The 11,311-nt window shown below is 44.2% G+C and overlaps 1 protein-coding gene across 1 annotated transcript in view; it reads right to left on the bottom strand.

Moving 5' to 3' along the window:
- Nucleotides 1–7,574: 7,574 nt before the first annotated feature.
- The window catches only part of LOC133556168 (alpha-1,6-mannosylglycoprotein 6-beta-N-acetylglucosaminyltransferase B-like), a 242,962-nt gene continuing 239,225 nt past the window's right edge, over nt 7,575–11,311 (bottom strand). The window contains exon 17 of the mRNA XM_061905831.1: nt 7,575–8,144. Within this exon, the coding sequence (XP_061761815.1) occupies nt 7,946–8,144 (199 nt within the window). The 3' untranslated portion in view covers nt 7,575–7,945. The remainder of the gene's footprint in view (nt 8,145–11,311) is intronic.

Genomic DNA, 11,311 nt, shown 5'->3' with positions numbered 1-11,311 from the left:
GAAACACACTGAAGAGGTTGCAGCAATTCCTTAGGAATTTGTTCCAGGTCTTCCAGGTCCAGCACATCAATAACTGGCCCTGATATGGTCCCTAAGCAACCGGGTCGACCTTTAAATCAGGGGTGTCCAAAGTGCGGCTTGCAGCTCATTTTTAATACTGCTAAATAAACAAATTAAAGAATAGATTAAAAAGTTGAATAAAGAAGAAGTGTATCCAGATAAACTTGCTTGTTGTTGCTCAAAAAAGAATACTGAATCAAAATCAATGTTATAAATTACTAATCCATAATAAAATATTATCAATCAATCAATCAATGTTTACTTATATAGCCCTAAATCACTAGTGTCTCAAAGGGCTGCACAAACTAGTGTCTCAAAGGGCTGCACAAACCACTACGACATCCTCGGTAGGCCCACAGGTGGCTGGATAGCTTCTGCAGACAACAGGGATTTACGTTTATTGATAATTGGCCCTCTTTCTGGGGCAAACCTGGCTTGCTGAGGAGAGACGGCCTTCACCCTAACCAGGAAGGCGCTATCCTCTTGTCTCGGAACATAGACTTCGCATTGAGCCACATTTGACTAACTGCACTAGAGCAAGCCCGGTCACAGGCAATTACAGAGCCTGCTAGCCTGGGTATGGAGTCAGTTAAGTTAGAACTAGCCAGCGCCAGGCTGGATGATCCCTGTACACATAGCAATTTTCGTAGAATAATACACAACTCACAAAATGTTTTTTCTACTGTGTCTATGACTACATCAGAGTTAGACATGCGTTCTACTGAGGTGGCAAATTATGATGCGTTCAGTTTATCGCAGCGCCAAGTAGACAATCTGAAAATTCCCGTCATATCAATTCCTAGATATGGTCGTAATTATTTTAAGTACACTGCGCATAATAAACGCAACATTATTAATATTGCTACTACGGATAATTTTATCAACAACTCCTTAAAACAGCCCACTACCTATAATATGGGCTTTCTAAACATCAGATCTTTGTCTCCCAAAACGTTATTAGTCAATGAGGTCATTAGAGACAACAACCTTAACGTCATCGGTCTTAGCGAAACCTGGCTTAAACCAGACAACTTTTTTGCGATAAATGAGGCATCCCCTCCTAACTATACGAATGCGCATATTGCCCGTCACCTCAGAAGGGGAGGGGGTGTCGCACTAATATACAACGAAAACTTTAACTTTAGTCCTAACTTAAATAATAAATATAAATCGTTTGAGGTGCTTTCTATGAAGTCTGCCACACCTCTGCCTCTGTGCCTGGCCGTTATCTACCGCCCCCCAGGGCCCTATTCGGACTTTATTAGTGAATTCTCAGAGTTTGTTGCTGATATAGTGACGCACGCCGATAATATAATTATAATGGGGACTTTAATATCCATATGAATACCCCATTGGACCCACCGTGCGTGGCGCTCCAGACTATAATTGATAGCTGTGGTCTTACACAAATAATAAATGAACCGACGCATCACAGCGGTAATACGATAGACCTAGTGCTTGTCAGAGGTATCACCGTCTCCAAAGTTATGATACTCCCGTATACTAAAGTAATGTCCGATCATTACCTTATAAAATTCGAAGTTCAGACTCATGTTCGGCAAGCTAATAATAATAATAACTGCTATAGCAGCCGCAACATTAATGCTGCCACAACGACGACTCTTGCGGACCTACTGCCCTCGGTAATGGCACCGTTCCCAAAGTATGTGGGCTCTATTGATAACCTCACTAACAACTTTAACAACGCCCTGCGCGAAACCATTGATAGTATAGCACCGCTGAAGTTAAAAAAGGCTCCAAAAGGCGTACGCCATGGTTTACTGAAGAAACTAGAGCTCAGAAATTATTATGTAGAAAGCTGGAACGCAAATGGCGCACGACTAAACTTGAGGTGCACCATCAAGCATGGAGTGATAGTTTAATAACTTATAAACGCATGCTTACCTTAGCTAAAACTAATTATTACTCAAATCTCATCCGCATTAATAAAAACGATCCAAAATTTTTTTTCAGTACAGTAGCCATCGCTAACCCAACAAGGGACTCCTTCCAGTAGCTCCACCCATTCGGCAGATGACTTTATGAAGTTCTTTAATAAGAAAATTGAACTTATTAGAAAGGAGATTAAAGACAATGCGTCCCAGCTACAACGGGGTTATAGTAACACAGATACGATTGTATATACGGCGGATACTGCAAATATCCAAAATAGTTTCTCTCGTTTTGATGAAATAACATTAGAAGGATTGTTACAACGTGTAAATGGAATAAAACAAACAACATGTTTACTTGACCCACTTCCTGGGAAACTTATCAAGGAGCTTTTTGTATTATTAGGTCCATCAGTGCTAAATATTATAAACTTATCACTTTCCTCGGGCACTGTTCCCGTTGCATTCAAAAAAGCGGTTATTCATCCTCTCCTTAAAAGACCTAACCTCGATCCTGACCTCATGGTAAACTACCGACCGGTGTCTCACCTTCCCTTTATTTCGAAAATCCTCGAAAAAATTGTTGCAGAGCAGCTAAATGAGCACTTAGCGTTTAACAATCTATGTGAAACCTTTCAATCCGGTTTCAGGGCAAATTACTCGACTGAGACAGCCCTCGCAAAACTGACTAATGATCTATTGCTAACGATGGACTCTGATGCGTCATCTATGTTGCTGCTCCTCGATCTTAGCGCTGCTTTCGATACCGTCGATCATAATATTTTATTAGAGCGTATCAAAATACGAATTGGTATGTCAGACTCAGCCCTGTCATGGTTTAACTCTTATCTTACTGATAGGATGCAGTGCGTCTCCTATAACAGTGTGACCTCGGACTATGTTAAGGTAACGTGTGGAGTTCCCCAGGGTTCGGTCCTTGGCCCTGTACTCTTCAGCATCTACATGCTGCTGCTAGGTGACGTCATACGCAAATACGGTATTAGCTTTCACTGTTATGCTGATGACACCCAACTTTACATGCCCCTAAAGCTGACCAACACGCCGGACTGTAGTCAGTTGGAAGCGTGTCTTAATGAAATTAAACAATGGATGTCCGCTAACTTTTTGCAACTTAATGCCAAAAAAACGGAAATGCTGATTATCGGTCCTGCTAGACACCGACCTCTATTTAATGATACAACTTTTACATTTGACAACCAAATAATAAAACAAGGTGACTCTGTAAAAAATCTGGGTATTATCTTCGACCCAACTCTCTCCTTTGAGTCACACATTAAAAGTGTTACTATAACGGCCTTCTTTCATCTCCGTAATATCGCTAAAATTCGCTCCATTTTGTCCACTAAAGACGCCGAGATCATTATCCATGCGTTTGTTACGTCTCGTCTCGATTACTGTAACGTATTATTTTCGGGTCTCCCCATGTCTAGCATTAAAAGATTACAGTTGGTACAAAATGCGGCTGCTAGACTTTTGACAAGAACAAGAAAGTTTGATCATATTACGCCTGTACTGGCTCACCTGCACTGGCTTCCTGTGCACTTAAGATGTGACTTTAAGGTTTTACTACTTACGTATAAAATACTACACGGTCTAGCTCCAGCCTATCTTGCCGATTGTATTGTACCGTATGTCCCGGCAAGAAATCTGCGTTCAAAAGACTCCGGCTTATTAGTGATTCCTAGAGCTCAAAAAAAGTCTGCGGGCTATAGAGCGTTTTCCGTTCGGGCTCCAGTACTCTGGAATGCCCTCCCGGTAACAGTTCGAGATGCTACCTCAGTAGAAGCATTTAAGTCTCATCTTAAAACTCATCTGTATACTCTAGCCTTTAAATAGACCTCCTTTTTAGACCAGTTGATCTGCCGCTTCTTTTCTTTCTCCTATGTCCCCCCCTCCCTTGTGGAGGGGGTCCGGTCCGATGACCATGGATGAAGTACTGACTGTCCAGAGTCGAGACCCAGGATGGACCGCTCGTCGGGACCCAGGATGGACCGCTCGCCTGTATCGGTTGGGGACATCTCTACGCTGCTGATCCGCTTGAGATGGTTTCCTGTGGACGGGACTCTCACTGCTGTCTTGGAGCCACTATGGATTGAACTTTCACAGTATCATGTTAGACCCGCTCGACATCCATTGCTTTCGGTCCCCTAGAGGGGGGGGGTTGCCCACATCTGAGGTCCTCTCCAAGGTTTCTCATAGTCAGCATTGTCACTGGCGTCCCACTGAATTAGAATTCTCCCTGCCCACTGGGTGTGAGTTTTCCTTGCCCTTTTGTGGGTTCTTCCGAGGATGTTGTAGTCGTAATGATTTGTGCAGTCCTTTGAGACATTTGTGATTTGGGGCTATATAAATAAACATTCATTCATTCATTCATTCATTCACATAAGGGCAAGGAAAACTCACACCCAGAGGGACGTCGGGGACAATAAAATATTAAAATAATCTTTGAATAAAAATGTATTTGACAAAAAGAAGATAGTACAAAAAACATTAAAACCTATAATAGATTGACATTTTATAAATAAATAAATATATATATATATATATATCCTCTCTGAGCTGCCACCTCATCATGGTAGAGGAGTTTGCGTGTCCCAATGATCCTAGGAGCTATGTTGTGCGGGGGATTTAAGCCCACTGGTAGGGTCTCCCAAGGCAAACAGGTCCTAGGTGAGGGATCAGACAAAGAGCAGCTCGCAGACCTTCATAAATAAGACTTATCGATGACACAGATTTCCCTCGTCCGGACGCGGGTCACCGGGGCCCCCCTCTAGCACAGCCCGAAAAGGCAACGTGGGTCCCCCCTCCAATGGGCTCACCACCCATAGCAGGAGCCGTAGAGGTCGGGTGCGATGTGAGCTGGGTGGAAGCGGAAGGCAGGGCACTTGGCGGTCCGATCCTCGGCTACACAAGCTAAGTCTTGGGACGTGGAACGTCACCTCAATGAGCTCAAGGAGCCTGAGCTAGTGCGCGAAGTGGAGAAGTTCTGGCTAGATGTAGTTGGACTGACTTCGACGCACAGCAAGGGCTCTGGAACCACTTCTCTCGAGAGGGTCTGGACTCTCTTCCACTCTGGCGTTGCCGGCAGTGAGAGGCGACGGGCTGGTGTGGCAATTCTTGTTGCCCCCCCCGGCTCAAAGCCTGCACATTGGAGTTCAACCCAGTGGACGAAAGGGTAGCCTCCCTCCGCCTTCGGGTGGGGGAACGGGTCCTGACTGTTGTTTGTGCTCACGCACCAAAAGGCTGTTCAGAGTACCCACCCTTTTTGGGTATACTCAAGGGAGTACTGGAAAGGGCTCCCCCGGGTGATTCCCTTGTTCTGCTGGGGCACTTCAACGCTCATGTTGGCAACGACAGTAAAACCTGGAGAGGCGTGATTGGGAAGAATGGCCGCCCGCATCCGAACCCGAGTTGTGTTTTGTTATTGGACTTTTGTGCTCGTCACAGATTGTCCATAACAAACACCATGTTCAAACATAAGGGTGTTCATATGTGCACTTGGCACCAGGACACCCTAGGCCGCAGTTCCATGATCGACTTTGTAGTTGTGTCATCGGATTTGCGGCCACTTGTTTTAGACACTTGGGTGAAGAGAAGGGCGGAGCTTTCTACCCATCACCACCTGGTGGTGAGTTGGCTGCGATGGTGGGGAAGGATGCCGGACAGACTTGGCAGGCCCAAACGCATTGTGAGGGTCTGCTGGGAACGTCTGGCAGAGTCTTCTGTCAGAGAAAGTGTCAATTCCCACCTCCGGCAGAACTTTGAACATGTCACGAGGGAGGTGCTGGACATTGAGTCCGAGTGGACCATGTTCCGCACCTCTATTGTCGAGGCGGCTGATTGGAGCTGTGGCCGCAAGGTAGTTGGTGCCAGTCGGGGTGGTAATCCTAGAACCCGTTGGTGGACACCAGGGGTGAGGGATGCCGTCAAGCTGAAAAAGGAGTCCTATCAGGTTCTTTTGGCTCATAGGACTCCGGAGGCAGTGGACAGGTACCGACAGGCCAAGCGGTGTGCAGCTTCAGCAGTCGCGGAGGCAAAAACTCGGACATGGGAGGAATTCTGGGAAGCCAAGGATAATGACTTCTAGACGGCTTTGAAGCGATTTGGACCACCAACCGCCGCCTCAGGAAGGGGAAGCAGTACACTGTCAACACCGTGTATGGTGCGAATGGTGTTCTACTGACCTCAACTGCAGATGTTGTGGATCAATGGAATGAATACTTCGAAAACCTCCTCAATCCCACCAACACGTCTTCCTATGAGGAAGCAGTGCCTGGGGAATCTGTGGTGGGCTCTCCTATTTGTGGGGCTGAGGTTGCTGAGATAGTTAAAAAGCTCCTCGGTGGCAAGGGTGGATGAGATCCGCCTGGAGTCCCTTAAGGCTCTGGATGCTGTGGGGCTGTCTTGGTTGACAAGACTCTGCAGTATCGCGTGGACATCGGTGGCGGTACCTCTGGATTGGCAGACCGTGGTGGTGGTCAAAATTATTTTAGAAAGGGGACTGCAGGGCGTGTTCCAATTATCGTGAGATCACACTCCTGAGCCTTCCCGGTAAGGTTTATTCAGGTGTGCTGGGGAGGAGGCTACGCCGGATAGTAAAACCTCGGGCTCAGGAGGAACAGTGTGGTTTTCGTCCTGGTCGTGGAACTGTGGACCAGCTCTATACTCTCGGCAGGGTTCTTGAGGGTGCATTGGAGTTTGCCCAACCAGTCTACATGTGCTTTGTGGACTTGGAGAAGGCATTCGACCGTGTCCCTCGGGAAGTCCTGTGGGGAGTGCTCAGAGAGTATGGAGTAAGTCGGACACGTTTCCAGTGATGGTTAGACTCCGCCAACGCTGTCCTTTGTCACCGATTCTGTTCATAACTTTTATGGACAGAATTTTGTAGGCGCAGTCAAGGCGTTGAGGGGTTCTGGTTTGGTGGCCGCGGGATTAGGTCTCTGCTTTCTGCAGATGATGTGGTCCTGATGGCTTCATCTGGCTGGGATCTTCAGCTCTCAGTGGATCGGTTCGCAGCCGAGTGTGAAGCGACCACAATGAGAATCAGCACCTCCAAGTCCGAGTGGTCATGAGCTTTGGGTTACGACCGAAAGAATAAGATCACGGGTACAAGCGGCCGAAATTAGTTTCCTCCGCCGGGTGGCGGGGCTCTCCCTTAGAGATAGGGTGAGAAGCTCTGTCATCCGGGAGGAACTCAAAGTAAAGCCGCTGCTCCTTCACATCGAGAGGAGCCAAATGAGGTGGTTCGGGCATCTGGTCAGGATGCCACCCAAACGCCTCCCTAGGGAGGTGTTTAGGGCACGTCCAACCGGTAAGAAGCCACGGGGAAGACCCAGGACACGTTGGGAAGACTATGTCTCCTGGCTGGCCTGGGAACGTCTCGGGATCCCCCGGGAAGAGCTGGACGAAGCGGCTGGGGAGAGGAAAGTCTGGGCTTCTCTGCTTAAGCTGCTGCCCCCGCGATCATACCTCGGATAAGTGGAGAAGATGGATATATATATATATATATATATATATATATATATATATATATATATATATATATATATATATATATATATATATATATATATATATACACAAACACACACTTTTTTCCGCCTTATATTGCATGTTAGACCTGAAGTTGATCAAAAGTAAAAAATAATATCTGACATATTTTTAAAATTTTTCTGACTGAGACCCTTCTGGACCAAACATGAGGGGAGACTTAAAGGTTAAAATAAATGTATATGTTGTATTGGTTTTGAAATAGAAAAATATCAAAATGGCCCCGCATGCTTTAGTTTTTCCGTGTGGCCCTCAGTGGGAAAGGTTTGGACACCCCTGCTTTTAGCCTGGAGCCAGATTCAAATGACAATCATGCAAATCCCTGAGAGTTTTTCGTTTTACGTACTGCCTTACTTACTTTGGTAAGGCCAGGTCAAAAGAAAACTTTTGACCGCAAGCTACCTGCTGTGTCCTCCCTCCGGTCATAAGCAGTCTCTGCACAGCGCCACCTGCCCGTCTCTGTAGTCCCTACAGGGGCAGAGTCGCTGGTACTTGGCACTGGCGCCTGCGCAGCTGAACAGCAGGGGGTCCTCCTGCAGGCCACACTCGGCGGTCTCTGCCGAGAAAGCGGGGAACAGGTGGTTGGTCTCCGACTCCAAGGCCGCACACTGGAAGTCCAGCCTTGGGAGGACAGACAAAATGATCTTTGTTGTTTCTGATGAAGACAGCTGGCAAAACAATGAATAATACAGCGGAACACACAAAATTACCCATAATGCAAAGCAAGTATTAGATGTCAAAAGTGCAACGGAAGCAGCACGTTTACTAACCACTTCCTCCAATTAACACGCAATCACCAAAGTCGTTTAAAAAAAAAAGCTAACGAGGAGCCATGAAAAAGTTTTCTCTGACAAAAAAAACACAAAACAGACCAAAAAAACTAAGTATCAACACAGATCTGGAGTTGATATAGAAATGTAAGCATTGAAAGTAAAAATAATAATACACAATTGTATATAGATATATTTATTGTTTCTAAACACTTTTATGAATTTTAGTGGTATTTTTTTTAAACCGTAATTGCCAAACAAAAATATTAAAGAATCCACATTAATTGTTATGAAATATTGACCTCTTTGAGGCTCAAACAAACAAACCTGATAGAGATTCAAACGTTCAAAACAAACAAAAATTATAATTATATATATATATATATATATATATATATATATATATATATATATATATATATATATATATATATATATATATAAATTTAATATGTATTTATTTTTTCTCATATATATATATTTTTGTTTTCATATATATATATATATATATATATATATATATATATATATTTATATATATATATATATATATATATATATATATATATATATATATATATATATATATATATATATATATATATATCAATCAATCAATCAATGTTTACTTATATAGCCCTAAATCACTAGTGTCTCAAAGGGCTGCACAAACCACTACGACATCCTCGGTAGGCCCACATAAGGGCAAGGAAAACTCACACCCAGTGGGACGTCGGTGACAATGATGACTATGAGAACCTTGGAGAGGAGGAAAGCAATGGATGTCGAGCGGGTCTAACATGATACTGTGAAAGTTCAATCCATAATGGATCCAACACAGTCGCGAGAGTCCAGTCCAAAGCGGATCCAACACAGCAGCGAGAGTCCCGTTCACAGCGGAGCCAGCAGGAAAACATCCCAAGCGGAGGCCGATCAGCAGCGCAGAGATGTCCCCAGCCGATACACAGGCGAGCAGTACATGGCCACCGGATCGGACCGGAACCCCTCCACAAGGGAGAGTTGGACATAGAAGAAAAAAAAAAGAAACGGCAGATCAACTGGTCTAAAAAGGGAGTCTATTTAAAGGCTAGAGTATACAAATGAGTTTTAAGGTGAGACTTAAATGCTTTTACTGAGGTGGCATCTCGAACTGTTACCGGGAGGGCATTCCAGAGTACTGGAGCCCGAAATGAAAACGCTCTATAGCCCACAGACTTTTTTGGGGCTTTGGGAATCACTAATAAGCCGGAGTCCTTTGAACGCAGATTTCTTGCCGGGACATATGGTATAATACAATCGGCAAGATAGGATGGAGCTAGGCCGTGTAGTATTTTATACGTAAGTAGTAAAACATTAAAGTCACATCTTAAGTGCACAGGAAGCCAGTGCAGGTGAGCCAGTACAGGCGTAATGTGATCAAACTTTCTTGTTCTTGTCAAAAGTCTAGCAGCTGCATTTTGTACCAACTGTAATCTTTTAATGCTAGACATGGGGAGACCCGAAAAAAGTAAGTTACAGTAATTGAGACGAGACGTTACAAACGCATGGATAATGATCTCAGCGTCTTTAGTGGACAGAATGGAGCGAATTTTAGCGATAATACGGAGATGAAAGAAGGCCGTTTTAGTAACGCTTTTAATGTGTGACTCAAAGGAGAGAGTTGGGTCGAAGATAATACCCAGATTCTTTACCGTGTCGCCTTGTTTAATTGTTTGGTTGTCAAATGTTAGAGTTTTATCATTAAATAGAGGTCGGTGTCTAGCAGGACCGATAATCAGCATTTCCGTTTTTTTGGCGTTGAGTTGCAAAAAGTTAGCGGACATCCATTGTTTAATTTCATTAAGACACGCCTCCAGCTGACTACCATCCGGCGTGTTGGTCAGTTTTAGGGGCATGTAGAGTTGGGTGTCATCAGCATAACAGTGAAAGCTAATACCGTATTTGCGTATGATGTCACCTAGCGGCAGCATGTAGATACTGAAGAGTGCAGGGCCAAGGACCGAACCCTGGGGAACTCCACACGTTACCTTAACGTAGTCCGAGGTCACATTGTTATGGGAGACGCACTGCATCCTATCAGTAAGATAAGAGTTAAACCAAGACAGGGCTAAGTCTGACATACCAATTCGTGTTTTGATACGTTCTAATAAAATATTATGATCGACGGTATCGAAAGCAGCGCTAAGATCGAGGAGCAGCAACATAGATGACGCATCAGAATCCATCGTTAGCAATAGATCATTAGTCATTTTTGCGAGGGCTGTCTCCGTGGAGTGATTTGCCCTGAAACCGGATTGAAAGGTTTCACATAGATTGTTAGACGCTAAGTGTTCATTTAACTGCTCCGCAACAATTTTTTCGAGGATTTTTGAAATAAAGGGATGGTGAGACACCGGTCGGTAGTTTACCATGAGGTCAGGATCAAGGTTAGGTCTTTTAAGAAGAGGATGAATAACCGCTTTTTTGAATGCTAGGGGAACAGTGCCCGAGGAAAGTGATAAGTTTATAATATTTAGCACTGATGGACCTAATAATACAAAGAGCTCCTTGATCAGTTTCCCAGGAAGTGGGTCAAGTAAACATGTTGTTTGTTTTATTCCATTTACACGTTGTAACAATTCCTCTAATGTTATTTCCTCAGAACAAGAGAAAACTAGTTTGGAGGGCAGTATCCGCCGTATATACAATCGTGTCAGTGTTAATAGAACCCAGTTGTAGCTGGGACGCATTGTCTTTGATATCCTTTCTAATGACTTCAATTTTCTTACTAAAGAATTGCATAAAGTCATCAGCTGAGTGGGTGGAGCTACTGGAAGGAGTCCCTTGTTGGGTTGGCGATGCTACCGTACTAAACAAAAACTTAGGATCGTTTTCATTACAGTGGATGAGATTTGAGTAATATTTAGCTTTAGTTAAGGTAAGCATGTGTTTATAAGTTATTAAACCATCACTCCATGCTTGATGGTGCACCTCAAGTTTAGTCGTGCGCCATTTGCGTTCCAGCTTTCTACATAATAA

The sequence above is a fragment of the Nerophis ophidion genome, linkage group LG07, assembly GCF_033978795.1.
Source record: "Nerophis ophidion isolate RoL-2023_Sa linkage group LG07, RoL_Noph_v1.0, whole genome shotgun sequence".
Lineage (NCBI taxonomy): Eukaryota > Metazoa > Chordata > Actinopteri > Syngnathiformes > Syngnathidae > Nerophis > Nerophis ophidion.
The sequence above is the reverse complement of the archived record's forward strand: the minus strand, read 5'-3'. Positions and strand labels throughout refer to the sequence as shown.